At 42.2% G+C, this 15,619-nt stretch overlaps 1 protein-coding gene across 2 annotated transcripts in view; it reads right to left on the bottom strand.

Annotated features, from left to right (window-relative positions):
• The window catches only part of ARHGEF12 (Rho guanine nucleotide exchange factor 12), a 3,716,336-nt gene that overhangs the window by 824,563 nt on the left and 2,876,154 nt on the right, over nucleotides 1-15,619 (bottom strand). For both annotated transcript variants that reach the window (XM_044081016.1, XM_044081015.1), the window contains one exon: nucleotides 11,541-11,617. In XM_044081016.1, coding sequence (XP_043936951.1) covers nucleotides 11,541-11,617 — 77 coding nt within the window. The remainder of the gene's footprint in view (nucleotides 1-11,540; nucleotides 11,618-15,619) is intronic.

The raw sequence follows: 15,619 nt of genomic DNA, 5'->3' as shown, positions 1-15,619 counted from the left end.
ACATGAAAGTTAGAAATAGCTGCCAATTGAACTTTAAGTGTAGAGGGAGATGAACCTGCATGGAAGAGTTCAGCTAGAAAATCAAGGACTAGTTGGATGGAAGCGGTGAAAGGATCTATGTCCTTTCCTTGTGCCCAATATGAGAAGCGTTTCCACTTACTCAAATAAATCTTTCGAGTGGAAGATTTATGGGAAACTATCAATATATCTCTAACAGAGTGAGATAATTGAGGAAGCCTGGCTAAGGTTGGAACTGGAGGAACCAAGCAGTGAGGTTCAGAGAGGGGAGGGAGCGATGAAACTGACCCGACTGATGGATCAAAAGATCTGGAACTAGGTCCAGATTCCACGGTCGCTCAAGAGAAAGCGATGTAGAAAGGGGAACCACACTTGTCGAGGCCAGTAAGGAGCAATGAGGATCAATGAGGCCTTCTGAGCGATAGCTTTCTGTATTACTTGAGAGATCAGTGGGAAAGGAGGAAATGCATACAGACGTCCCCGGGGCCAAACTTGGACTAGAGCGTCTCTGCTGGGTTGGCCTGGTAAAGGGAATAGAGTGAAATATTCTCTGCACTTGCTGTTTTGGGGAGTAGCATAAAGATCGCAGCAAGGCTGACCCCACTTGAGAAAAATTTCTCTCACTACAGAGTCTTTCAGAGACCACTCGTGAGGCATGAGAATAGCTCTGCTCAATTTGTCCGCAATATGATTGGACTTCCGGGGATGTGCGTTGCTATCAGAAACCGCTGAGAAGAAATCGCCCATTGCCACAGTCTGAGTGCTTCTCGACACAGGGGTATGATCTGGTTCCGCCTTGTTTGTTGATGTACCACACTACAGACATATTGTCTGTCTGGATTGCAATTGTTCCCAAGGGAAGAGAGTCTTGAAGGGCTTGCAACGCTAAAAGCACTGCTCTCATCTCCAGAACATTTATGCGCAAGTGGCATTCGTTTGGTTGCCATGTGCCCTGGACTGTCCTGCCCTGATAATGCCCCCCCCCCACCCGATCAGGGAGGCATCCGTTGTCAGTGTAGCAACCGGAGGAGGTGGAACAAAGGGTCTTCCCGACAGGAGCTGGGGAAGACATCCACCACATGAGATGCTTTTGCACGCTTGCGTGATCACAATGGTGTGAGACATTGGAAGTTCCTGGTATGACCATTGAGTAAAAGCATCCACTGAAGGATCCGCATGTGGTATCTGGCTAATGGAAGGAGAGGTATGGCGCTGCCATAATTCCCAACACCTTTAGAACTAACCTGGCTTTGATTCTGTTGTTGTTGAGAAGGAGTGATACCAATTTGTGAATGTCTGATATTCTCTGATGTGTTAGCCTTGCAGACATGTTTATCGTATCTAGATTTGCGCCTATGTAGGTAATAGTGCGACAAGGCGACAAAACAGACTTTCGCAATTTATTGAAATACCCAGCTTTTGACAAGCGAAAAGTGTAATCTCTGGCCATCAGAAGGAGATGCTTGGTGGGAGCTGTGAGGAGCCAGTCGTCCAAATATGGAAACACCTGGAATCCTTGTCATCTCAGGTGAGAAGCTACCACTGCCATGCATTTGGTAAACACCGGGGGCAGTGGTGAGACCAAAGGGCAGGGCCCTGAACTGAAAATGACTGGTTCCCAGCCTGAAGCGGAGGAATCTTCTGGTGCGTCTGTTCATCTTGATGTGTTAGTACGCATCCCGGAGGTCTATAGAGCACATCCAGTTTCCTTTGCCCAAAGGGGGAAGGATGGATTGCAGCGTGACCATCGAAATCTTGTTTTCTTGACTGATTTGTTCAAGACACTGAGATCCAAAATTGGTCTCCAGTCCCCTGTTTTCTTTGGAACTAAAAAGAACCTTGAGTAGATTCCGGATCCTTGCTGGTCTGCTGGAACTGGCTGAATTGCTCTTTTGCAAGCAGTTTTGAAATTTCCAAAACTGCTAGATCCCTTTGAGCGGGTGGAACATCTGGAAGGGATTTTTTTGACTGATTTGGAAAGCGAAGAAAGGGGATAGAATAGCCTTGAAATGATGGACTGTACCCATTTGTCTTGAGTCAGGGATAGCCAGGCTTCTGGGTACAGTGACAATCTTCCCCTGACTGCCTCCGAAGATGGGCAGTCGGGCAACACCTCAGGGATGCTGAAAGGGCTTGTCAGGGAAGACTTCCCGATTGCCCTGGTTCTGCGGACCCCCCCTGCCCCTAGGGCGACATCTACCATTGTTATTCCCACCTCTGCCTCTGGTGGGAAAACGACTCTGTGCGTCAGGCGAAGTCCCTTGAGATTGTTTACGGAACCACATCTTTCCACCCTTCTGGCCTTTGGGGTAAGGCCTGGAAGGAGTAGAAAAACTGACTCCGACGGCAGAGAGGGTCTTGCCATCAGTCTCGCACCTAGTCAAGGTTTCTTTCACTTGAGGACCAAAGAGAGATGATCCATCAAAAGGGGAGTTCATGAAAGACGTCTTGAAAGGGTCCGCAAAATTGCATAGCCGCATCCAGGCATGCCTACGTAAGGCCACACCTGTCCCTGCGGCTCTGCTCACTCCATCAGCCGCGTAAGAAAGAAGGCGCATGGAGGAGTTGGTTATGGAATTAAGGGTAGCCAGCTGCGTGTTCATCTTATCTTGGAAACCCGCAGCTGTAGGATCCTTTAACATTTCACTCGCTTCCTTGATCAAGTCCCTTTGAAGACGAGTAAAATGGCACAGGTAGTTCAGCGACGCATGGTAAATGTCGCTGACGAGAACATCCGCTTCCCGTACCTATCCATGGACCTAGATTCCTTGTTAGGTGGATGGACAGGTACTGAAGGATCAGCTAGCTCCTTCTTAGTGGCAGCAGCTACCACCATAGCATCCACAGAAACTCCTTTTGTTAAAAATTGTTTGTCTGCTGGAGCTGTTATGAACTTAGAGGGTCTCCTGGGAGTGGGGTCCACTGAATCAGGAGCCGTCCATGCCTTCTTAGCAACCACCTGCATGAGGGGGTCGAAGGAGGGGGACACCCAGGAGGTGGAAGGGCGAGAGCCAACGCCTCAAGATACACAGATTCGTCCTCCGAAGGGTTGAGGGCTGGCCAATTTCCCCTCTGTTTCAGGATCTCCAGAATGTCTGCAAATGAGACATCTTCAGAAGGGGAACGGGGGGAACCCTCAGAATCATCCAAATCTGTGTCTGACGTGATGGACTCAGGTGAGTCAATGTGTTTCCTCTTACACTTCCTCTTCCGAGGGGGCTCTTCTGCCAAATCAGGAGAGGCCTCGGAAGAGGATGAAATCCCACAGGGGCTCCTGAGGAGCTGGCTCTCTGCGGTCCGGGATGAGGGAGTGAGTCGACTTAGCCTGAGGCACCATAGAGGGAGGGGCGAACGGAGCCAAATGTGGAGTAGAGCCAGGCTCTAACACACTCCGCATGACCTCGAACGCACCCCTGTCAGGCAGAGCCAGAGGTCCCCGCTCCGAGAAGCTAAGAACCCCCCTCGGCACCGACAGTGATGGCTCCGAGGCCGATGTCGGAGCCGAACTCACCAGCGCCGAAGCACCGAGAGGAGAGGGGTGGGACAAGGGTCGATGCCACTCACCCCCTCGGAGCCGAGGGAAGTCCGGCGTCGAGATTCTTCCAAGGAAGAAAACGGAGCCGACGATGGAGCCGAAGACAATTGTATCGGCTCCGATGCAATCACAGTCTCGGTTCCGACACGACCCGGCTCCGAGCTCAAGAGAGTCGAAGGAGGAATATGTTGATGGACCGGGGCAGGCATCGACTGATGAGTCGGGCTCTGAAGCATCTGAGCCAATGCCTCGGACTTAAGTAGTCGACTCACTACCCTCTGAAGGTCATGATCCAACAGCCTCGATGACCTAGAGGAGTGAGATCTTTGGCTCCGTTCAGACAGCAGGGGAGATCCTGGAGCCGAATGAACGGAGCCAAGAGATGGTGACCTGGACCTCTTCCTAGTTGTCGGCTCCGAAGGTCTGGTCGGAGCCGACACGAACTCTACTACCTCGGCTCCGGCGGGCCGAGGGGCCACAGAAACTGTGGACTGAGACTTATCGGCTCCAGCGGAGCCGATGAAGGCAAAGGTTGAGAAACCTTAGGTCTCGGCTCAGTTGCGGGCCGAAGACCTAGATGCCTTAGAGGGCTTCCCTGTTGAAACAGACAGGGAATCCTCTGGCTTGAGTAAGCCTCTAAGAACCAATTTATTCTTTCTTTCCTGCAGGACCCTGGGGCTGAAGCCATGGCACACAGCACAGGAGTCCTGCAGGTGCAAAGGCCCCAGACAATAGACACAAGAAGTGTGAGCGTCTGTCAGAGACATTTTCTGACAGCACGCATCACACTTCTTGAATCCGGAGACCTTTGCTTCTTTAGACATTTGTATCTGAACAGGTGTACACAAACACGCACACAAACACACTAGTTACACCCTGTCAGGTTAATTATAATAAAAAGCAGTACTAGTAATTTAAACTAAAATAATACAAACACACTCCACTAGGGAAGGAAAGGCCTATAGGCCCAAGGGAAGAACCTAAGGTTCTTGAGGAAAAGAAACGGAAATTTTTTGGAAGGGAATAAAAAGTTTTCTAAACTACACTAAACTAAGTAAATATATTAAATTAAAGGGGTTTTTAAAGACTAATTTCAACAAGAAATAGTACTCACCAAGAACCGGTAGAAACAACCAACCTCGAAGCTGTAGCGGCAAACGAGATCTGGGGTAACTCTCGCCTAGCATTGTGGGATATAAGGGGAGCCTCGAGCTGGTGGAACCAACTCTCGAGCTTTTAGAGTGGCAGAGTCGGAGCCGAGGTCGGCTCCGAACCCATCCAGCAAGAATGAAGGCGAGATAGACAACTTAACATCTAATTCTATCCACACTCAAACACCTCAGAGTAAAGACAGTGTCTTTTACTATTACCTCTTACAACAATAAAATCATAAAACCTGTCAAACAAACCAAACTACTAGGAGTTTACAAAGAGAAAGATCAAAAGTTTGACATTCAACATGCACTGAATAAACAAACCAAAAATAAGCACTCTCTATAGGGCAAAACCCTACCTAACACTCCAAGATGTCATATTGCCTCTGCTCTCACTAATACTGAGAAACATCCAACTAACTCAACAAACAAACATGGGCAGGGCTACAACAAGGTTGCCAAATTTGCAGCCAACCTCTCCCATAGATTACATCACAGCTTGGCCCTCTGGCATCTCCAGTGGTTTGAACTACCTCACCAAATCACATACTCTCATCTCCCAATTTTCTACAATCAAATACACAAGCCATGCTGTATAACCATACAACCCAGCCAGAAGCTCACACTTTTCTGGCAAAGCCTTCCTATATATGCCGAAACCTAATAATTCTGAGGCTGATATCTCTATTCACATCAACTGTCAAAAACATGGAAATTTATCCCCCTAACAGACAGGACTGCTCGCTAAAATCATTCAAACTACAGCTGGAGTCTTACTTATTCAACCCCTGGCTCTGCAAATGTCCTGCACCACATTACCACACAACCCCTTCTCTTTTATTGCTCAATTCTAGATCTCTCATTACTATACCACTTGTAAGACATATTGCTTTCTGTTGAAAATAGCTGCCTGTATTCTTTATCAAATTTGAAAGGCAGTTTTCCCTCTTTCGAAAAATGTTACGGCCATGTCATATTATGGCCTGTCAAATATTAGTGTCAGTCTATTACTGTTGTTTGCACACTGGAGCTTTTCTTACTGGGCTTCCAGTGAAAATGTGTCCTGTGTTCAGTTAGACTCCAAGTAAACTAAAGCAATATATTAAATAAATCTATACATACTAGTCTTCATATTCATAATCAACCTCTCTAGAACTTTCATGCCATGTGACAGAGTTTGATACCTCTGTACTGCCCACAATTGTGAATAACCCCCTTGCTCTTTTATACTGGCACTATTAACACACTATATTTGAGTGATGCCTCAAAGTGCATCTACAGTTGACTCCTACTGATGCCTCTAGGCATCAAATATTCCTTGTTCACATTTGCATCAATAATTCCAAAACCATGCTATGTACAAGGTTTTAAAAGATTTCATCTTAAAGCTTACACAATGGCAAACTCAAATGCATTAATATTTAGCCTCTGTCTAGTGCAGGTAAAGATATATTAACTGTTGTTTTTATGAAACTAATTTATATAGCTATAATTTTCACATTTTTCTAAATATCTCAACAACCAAGCAACACAGACAACACAGACAGAACTCTTTAGCCTTATATGAAAGCTGTCAGCTCGAATGATAAAATGCTGCTGACAGCATGTGTGCAATTTGAATGGTTGAGATATTCTAAGTTGTTTACAAAACATTAGAAACATAATAGTTACTGTGTTTACTGTGACTTATAAAGTTCAGTTTAAGACCTAGAACTTAAAGAATACTGCCACTATAAAAATAGTTTGTGCTGAAGGGTTTGCCGTTTATACCTCTTTCATAAACTCTGTGGTTCCAGACATATGAACATTTGTTTGAAATGTGAGGACATGAGGCTTAGGCTCTGCCCAGTGAAAATTTAAGTTTATTCTCCAGTCATCTAAAACAGCCTCTTTGTAATGCTATGAGCACCTCTGGGGATGTTTTCCCCTTAACTCACTTATCAGCATAATATCTGCTGTGACCTCATCTAAGCACGATGCTTTCCTTGACTTAATTATCCTTGGTGCTATTCTTCTAGGATGGGTTCTTCTTCTTCTGTTATAACAGGTTACGTCTGAGGCACGACAGCTTCACTGGTGTTTCCTTCATTCAGAAGCCACTGTAAGCATGCCTGCTATCTGCCTTTAATGTCTTGTGCACTGGTAAGCAGGTTGTTGCTGGCATCCCATATGAACAGCATCTGGCTACGATCTTCATCTCTTTGTCTTTACCTTGCAACCTGAGTCTCTTTCTAAAAGCTTGCATAGTGTCTCTCATGCCAGATACTTTGCTTTTGCTCTTATTCTCTATTAGCCAACCAGTATTTTTTCTTAGCAGGTTCTGTCTTTTCCATCTCCAACTTTTCCTGCACGCCTTTCTTTTGATGACTTAGTCTTCTGCATTCCACCAAGAGCTTTCCTTTTGTACCAAACTTTCATACCTGATCAGCCACATATCTGTTGTATAGTCCTTACACATGCGGTCTTGAAAAGCTCCCATTCTTCAACACCATCTAGTTCCTCTTTTACCTGAGGTGCTAGAGCCTGGAGTTATTTCCCTGAACTCTTGTGCATTTTCTCAGCCCAGTCTCTCTGCTGACCTCAGTGTCTTCTCCAACCACTGCTTGCAGCTGATTGTAGCAACCAAAGGTTTACACTGTGGTCAAAATACTTCACTGAGGATATCTTTGCAATCACTGATTCTAACCCAGAGCCCTTTGCTTACTAAAGAAAGTCTACCATAGTTGCATGTTGGCCACTATTATATAGGATATTATGACTGTCTCTCTTGCTGAACCATATGTTGGCCACCATCAAGCCATTTGCCAATAACCTCTCCTCTTCTTTATTCCTGTTGCCCCACACATGTGGACCCAAGCAGTCCTCATATCCAGTTTGGTCTGTCTCAGTATGTGCATTCAGGTCCTCCATTATCAACACCAACTCACATTTATTTATTTTACATTTGATTACCGGGAAAGTCCGACTGGACAACATGTCCATTTTCAGCGGCGGCCCAGGGATGAAAGCTCCACACACAGAAATCAACAAGTATTTTGAAGAATATTTAACAGAAAGAGAGAAATTACAAATAGTGTCCTAAATGATGCAGTTAGGTAAAAGTTAACAACTGGACATAGGAGTATAGGTTTACACAGCTTAATAGCAACAAATATGCACAAATAAGGATATAACTGATATAAAAATACTTAGCATAAAAGGAGATGTAAAATAACATTGAGTTATATATACAATTTTTTTTAGGTTAGGAGAATTCCCATTTGAGTGAATACATGTAAGTATCAATAATACATAAATCAACATCGAAATCCAGGGATAGTACTGTTAGTATGATCTAAGAAGAGTGTGAAACTCTTAGTCTGGGGTAGAGCAAGGGCAGAGCCATTTAGTGGTAAGGTGGACTTTTAGTGTTTGTTTAAATTTGGTTAAAGTAGTGCTAGATGTGTTGTTAATAGGTAGTGAATTTCAAATCTTAGCAATATAATGAGAGTAGGAGGATTCTCCAGCACGACTGTGTGCTGTTGAGATCAGTAAAAGGGGCTTACTGTTGGAACACAGCATTCTACCACAGGAATAGGACTCTAGTAAGCCTTGTAGTGATGGAGTTTTTGCAGAATGATACAGGATTCTAGTTTTGCCAGATCAGTTTTCCTGAGGTTTATAAATAGTGTGCATATAGAAGAGTTGAGGACAAATGAGTTTGGGCAATAGCTGCTAGAGTTATTTGTGAGATACTGCCAGTTCCTACATAGTGTACCTACTTTTTGTGGACTTTTTTAATTGACTGAAAGATATGGAATATGGATGTCAAATCTCATATTGGTGTCTATTTTCACACCCAATAGTTTGGTTGTGGAGAGGGAGTGATAGTAGTGCTATTTGCATAGACAATGTAAAAAGATCAGGTGGGTATAGTAACTTTATTGGGATGGAACAGCATGGGTTTCGTCTTATTGGGGTTTAATATTAAGTGGGAGTTTGTGAGCTAGGACTATTTTGAGAAAGGATTAGTGAGTGTTTGTAACTCTTGATGGGTACTGGCAGCACATATTACTGCAGAATCATCAGCGTACTGGATAATTGTGGTGGAAGGGGCTGCAGTATAGAGATTGTTTGTAAATATGGAGAAGAGTAGGGGGCCAAGAACAGACCCTTGGGAAACTCCTAGGGTGACTGGAAGTAAGAGAGACAGACTTTGGTGCCAGTGTACTGCTTGTTGTCTTCCATTTAAGTAGCTCTGGAACCATGTAAGAGTAGAATGTGATAAGGCTACATCAGAGAAGGCATGTAGGAGTTTGTTGTGATCCACTATATCAAAAGCTTCTGATAAGTCTAAAAAGATGGAGGATACATGCTTACCATTATTCCTTTGGTTAACTGTGTTTGTAAATGACATAAGTGCTGTGGTGTGGGCGAAAGCCATGTTGCTTAATGGTTAACAGCTTGTTTGCAGTAAAGTGAGCCATGATTTGCTTATGAACAATTTTTTCCAATATTTTAGATAGTTGGGATAGAATTGCAATAGGGCGGTAGTTAGACAATTCAGTAGACTTTCCACCTTTGCAGATTGGAGTGATGTATGAAAGGAGTGATGTATGAAATCTTCCAGATGGTGGGAATATATTGGTCTGATATAGATATGTTTATTAGAATGGAGACAGGATATGCAATTACTTCAGCAGATAGTTTTAGGAACTCAGATGGTAAGTGGTCTGCAGCTAGAGAAGTGGGTTTTAGTTTTCTAATAGTATTTATTGATGCAAGTTGAAGATAAAAGCTGGGCTTGTTTTGTCGGGGTGTAAATGTTTCCAAGGTGTCAGTAGGAGGTTGGCGATTAGAGAGATGTAGAATAGTTTCTGTGAAGTAGGTGTTAAATTGTGTGGATATACAGTCAGAGCGGTCTTTTGTAGTGAGAGGGGGTGTACCAGCTTTTCCAGGATGGATAATGTTAACTGCAGTCCAGAATTTTTTTTTGGAGGGGGGGGGGGTTAATGTGGTGTTTAGTTTGTATTTCAGAGTAATAGTTTATTTTATCCTGTTTTATTTACTTTTCTGCTTTGTTTCTTAGTTCGCAATAAGATTGCCTTGTAACTTGGGATTTAATCCTTTGCCAATGTAGCCATGCTTTTAGTAGTGACCTGGTTTCTTTGCTTAACCATGGGGTACATTAGCCTGCTTTATCTAGTAGGTCCTGGAAAGGCTGCCCAAATGCACTATTTTCATTGCTATCACAACCCTGCAGTGAAGGACTGGCTGAGATTATGAATACTGCCCTATCTTTAGAATGGAGTCTGACTACAATGAGTCTGTCAGTAATTCTGATGGCAACCCTGTCTTCAGAAGCCTCTCCCTCACCGCAATTCCCACACTATTTCTAATCTGTCCTCCTTCTGCACAGTAGAGTCTGGATTCCTATCCAAGTGACTTTGCCATACTGCCCTTCCATCCTGTCTCCTGGAAACAGTGGATGCCCAACCTCCTCCTTCCCACCATGCCCTCCACTTCCAAGCTTCAACCTGTCAGTGAATCTACACAGGGGGTCGCAATCCATAGTTCATATTTGGCTGGCTGACTGGATTTACGTCCAGCTTTCTTTCAACAGTGGTACCCCAGGTAACCTAATCTGGGCAACTGGACACTGCCGTCCAGTAGCTTACTGAGCCAGGGCTGCTGGGCTTTACAGCAGGTACACCCACTAGCCAACAGGGGAACACAGCTCCCTCCCACTGCCTAGATAGCTCTCCCACAATGCAGAGTTTCTGATTAAACACAGGTCACATGGGGTCAAAGTCAGGGCTTTATCCTTTTATACAATGGAACTGGCTAACAATGGACTACTAGACAGTTAAAGTCAGAAGCATAGCTAGGCTGGGAAGAAGGGGGCAGCCAACCCAGACACAATAAGGAGATCTGTATTTTTTATTGGCCCTGATGTAGGTTGGATTAGGCCAGGTCCTCAACCCACTTATCACTTGTAAATACCCACATTTTATTTGGTGACTTAACTCAGCATGACCAAATCATCTAGAGTTGAGTGGCTAGCTCTCACATGGCGCACAGTCTGTAAGTCATCTTCTATCTAGGCACCATCTAGAGTATGTGCGTCTGCATTTTACCCATTCTTAGGAGAGTCTGAGGTGAAAATATTCAGCATGTTTTTGGGAAGTGGGAAAAAACACACAGAGATAAAGGGAGAACTTGACAACTTCACACAAGCATGGTCTGGAGGGCAGGATCAAACCTTGTGCATTGGGAGGAGAAGACCTTAACCATTATGTTAACCGTACCTGAAAATTAAGTATTATAATATTTGGAGAAAAGACATCTATCATTTCTACTGGAACTGGACTCTCCATCAAGAAGCACATATGACAACGATGTCCAACACATAACAAAATGTGCTTGTCAATACAATAAAATGTGTAGTCTAGCCATGTCAAGTACTTGTAATCTGCTGAAAGACTGTGCACACATTTAGCTCTCTGAAGCAAAGCAATACATGTCAGCAAATATGATGACCTATTCAAGTCCTCATGCTACACAGCTTTCACATTTAGCAATGCATTTTAGTATCTGTGCATACTTATAGGTCATTTCTTTTCTAATAAACACTTTTTTAGGCTTTCTTTAAAAAAGCTTCCATTGTATTACTTATCTGACTTGTTTTTATAAAGCAAGAAAATGCAAAAAGCAATCAAAATATGCCTGCATAAAGCGTATCTTAAACGTATGCAAAACGCCCAAAAGTGCAAACCATAATTTGCATTACTTTCTGCTCTACAGCACAACAACAAAAATAATTCACAGCACCACACCTTAAAAGAGAAAATTACCTGTGGAAACTCTATCTGAATCTACAGATTCAAGTTCTGGACATTCAGGGGACAATGCTTCTTCCTCTTCTTCCTTCCTGCAGATAAAATAGAGTAACATTTATTTGATAAAGTAGACATGTATTCTGCTACTAACTTATAGTTAGTTAAGGAAAGCAAAAAGACCACCCTTTTTGAAAATGAAGCAAGTCCATTTCCACAATTCCAGTACACAGCAGGTGTCTGTTCTGTTCTAATTCCTTACAGGAAAGGGAAGGAAGGAAACTTCATAAATCAAGACACTCTGCATGTCTACAAGTTTGTAAGGCACTTCTCTCTTTTGATGTACACAACACTGTGAAAAGATGAAAAAAAAAAAAGAACTGTACAAAGCACAACTGAGGGCAATTTTTTCCTTGTGTGCTCTCTCTAATTCTCCACCCCCCAGTGACCTCAACATCTGGCCTGCCTCTCACCTGTTCAACATAGCCATTTGTTCCTCTGGAAAGGAAACCCCTACAGCCCTGTGCCTCTCTTTGTTCTTTATGTGCGACGGCTGAAAGGTAACATCATTTTTTGGGAAATCGGGGGACTTAATATATGGCATGACTATATCTCATGAAATACTGGCAAATGTCCAAAGGAGCAAACATGTGATAAACAGTATGTAAGGGCAGTGTCTCCTGTTTTCTCAAGAACTGTTCTCTCAAAAGTCCTGCCCTCCTAAAAATAAGATACTTGAGGCAGCTCCCTGTATTCTGACAATTCTTCATGAATTCACACTCCCGGCCCCCAAAGGCATGCACCCCTCAACATTCTACCAAGACAGCCTTGTTGCTTACCCTTCATTACTTTTTTGTCTAGCCAGCTCCTCCAAAATGCAAAACTGCCAATCAAACCCAGGTCATCTGGTTTGCAATCAAGGCTTTATCATTCTATACCATGGTGCTGGCTAACAAATGATTATACAGTTAAAGACATAAGTGTAGCTAAAAGGAGGGCAGCCAAACCACGGGCAATCAGAGAATATTCTTATTTATTTATTTATTTTGCTTTCATGTAGAACATGAGGGCATGACATGAAACTACCATGCCTCCTTAGGACAGAAGGAAAGAATGCCAGATCAGACAATGGACCTTTTTTTTTCTCTTACATACAGAATGATGACACAGACCTAGCAATTCTCATTAGATGAGAATGATGACACAGACCTAGCAATTCTCATTAGATGAGAACTACGTGTTGTGGGGCACCAGATCAAAGATCATGCCTATCTGGATCTGCTGAATGTACTTTCTAACAGCTTCCACCTGGAGCAGCCGCTGCCCTTTGCTCTCTCACAGTTATGGCTTTGAGTTAATGGGTAATCCCAAGGCATGCTAGCAAGCGGGCAATATACCCTGTTTTAAATAGCTGTCTACTGGACTTGCAGGTACATAATTTCTTCTCCTCCTTCTCTTCCTCCTTTTCATGACAATCCCTACTTACTGGTTTTCTTTTTTTTTAATCCCTACTTACTGATGGTGGTGTAAAATGTAAACTGCTTGCACACAAAATGTTTCCTATATCACTGTTACTTAGACAGTTTTGTGAAATGCTTGCCTGTAAACGTTTCTTGTTGACTTATCTGTTTTTACTTTTTATCTTTATGAACACCCTTTATTAATACTACTACTGCAGTACTCATTACTGCTATTGTGTTGTAAGAAAATAACCACTGCTGTACTCTGCCACATAACCCACACAAAGAGAGTCTTTAAAACAATCCACTTAATTAATGAGTGATTAATGATAAAGTATCCATCAAATTAATTTTACAGGCAAGAGGTTTACATCGATGAACTATTTTAAATTGTATTAAAATGTTTTAAATGCAACTGCATACATTTTTAAATTAGAATGTTCAGATTTGTATTTGTAATTGAGTTTGTGATTCTATTGGTTAATGTGTAGTTTAAATATTTGTAATTGTACTATTGGATTGTCTGATGAAGCAGCTCAATTTGCTGCAAAAGCACTTAAGAGAAGTTGTGCTTTAATTTTGTCCATGGTTTGGTTTATCCTTCTTATTTCTCTTTACATAAAACAATCCACTTAACTTAGTTAACAAATAAAAATAGTAACAATGGTGGCGCCATTTAAACATGACCTGAGCAAGAAAATAATGCTGCAAAAAAAAAAAAAAAGAATGGTAATACAACTGTGATCTTACATGACCCCAGAGCAGTTTCCTAAGTGGTAACAGCAGAGACAAATCGCAATACTAAGAATGATAAATGATTTTCAGCAATTAAATATTGGTATAAGGAATTTCCTGACAGTTGTTTACAGTAAAGTAGAGACAGATCTTAAAACCCTACAAAACGCATGCTCTGTACCGCTACGATTACAAAGAATGTTTCCTAATCTGCAGAAGTATTATGTGAATGATAAATACAGTTCAGACAGTGAACTAACTATAAAAGATATATCCAGTAGGGCATAATGTAAAGCTGAACTAGAGCACCACGAGAAAAGGATCTTTAAAACAGTCCACTTACCAAGTTAAAAAATAAAAATAGTAGCAAAGGTATCTTCACTGAAACATGATTCGAGTAAGAAAGAACTAGATATTATTTGTAGTGATGCTGCAGTTGCTAGTGACAAGGGTTCAGATGAAATGACACTAAGAAATGCAAAACTGACAATGGGATGCTGGTCGGAGCAAAAATAACTTGACATGGATGCCAGTGTTATTTTTCCTTTAAAGAGGAAATAAGCTATTTCCTAAGATGACTAGATTACTTTACCAAACTAATTCAGTGTGTAGATGATTGATAGAATACTACTCCAGTGGTGGCTGGTGATTTTAAAGAAGAGGCTGCAGAAAACAACTGAGTGTGCAAAGCTATCTGGTATGGGATTACATTATGGCAGGTCAGTGACTGTTCACCTTCAATCAGTTGTTATGGTCTGTCACTTTCATCCACTGAAGGCCTTGGTACTCACTCATTCTAGTCAATTTGACTGGAAACAGATGCCTTCAATGTCTAACTGCACCCAAATAAAAAATTAACAACAGTCATACCAATGTATTTCATTTTATCTCAAACACACCAGACCTGCCAAGCCAGATCAACTACTGTTTAACTGTGATCAAGTAACAGCAGGGATCAATCAGTTTCATCCACGGACTCCTTCCATGCCACTGATATACAGCCATTTTACTTACTGCGTTTACTTAGATGTCAGACCTTGGATACGAATGAATAAATACATAAATAATGGCCAAAGTAATGTATTTCAGCTCACTGCTGCTAAACATATACAGGTGTAACTACCCCTTACACACATGCCTACCCATCAATTACAGCTAATCTATAGTAACTGTGTACACCTCGAATGTCTGATTGTGATCAAAAGAATAAATATATGGCTACAGAAACAGATTTAAGCTCACTGCTGTCTGATTCATACTACGCAACTCCCACATCCCCACCACACAAGTGAGTACTTTGTGTACAAGTCACATATCGTATTTTGATAAAAATGAACAAAATAAAAAAGACAATGACTACAGTAATGTATTTCAATTTACTGCTAACATACACATTCAATGAAAAATGCTTCTGGACCAACATTCATTGAAGAGGAAGGTGATACTGTGGCTTGTTAAATGAAAGTATACAGTAGTTTAGTATGTTAGCAGCAGTAGTGATAAACCTACATGAACTCTATATTTGGTGAACCAATTTCTTTTTGTCCTGACATTCAAGGAAATTTAGCTTCTTTGGTCCTGAACTCTGGGGTGAAAGGGATGACAGTCTGGGGAATGTCCAGGGCATCAGATATTCTAGCCATGGATCTGCACTATACTTACAATAGATGTTGTAGTTTTTCATTCTTCTTTAAGCATCTTCATTAAATCATCAGATTTTAAGTTGCAACATGACTTTATATACATTAATAGCAAAGAAGACAGAATAACAGCTTATATTATTAATTTTGCTAAACATACGTATATATTTTCAAAATTTTTTCATTCACTCCTACACTACATAATTTGCCCAATTTCTGGTCAAAGTCTCAGTAATGGCTATGAGGTCCGGGTTGTGAAATG

Source organism: Protopterus annectens, chromosome 8.part0 (genome assembly GCF_019279795.1).
Source record: "Protopterus annectens isolate FY-2018-M chromosome 8.part0, PAN1.0, whole genome shotgun sequence".
NCBI lineage: Eukaryota > Metazoa > Chordata > Ceratodontiformes > Protopteridae > Protopterus > Protopterus annectens.
The sequence above is the reverse complement of the archived record's forward strand: the minus strand, read 5'-3'. Positions and strand labels throughout refer to the sequence as shown.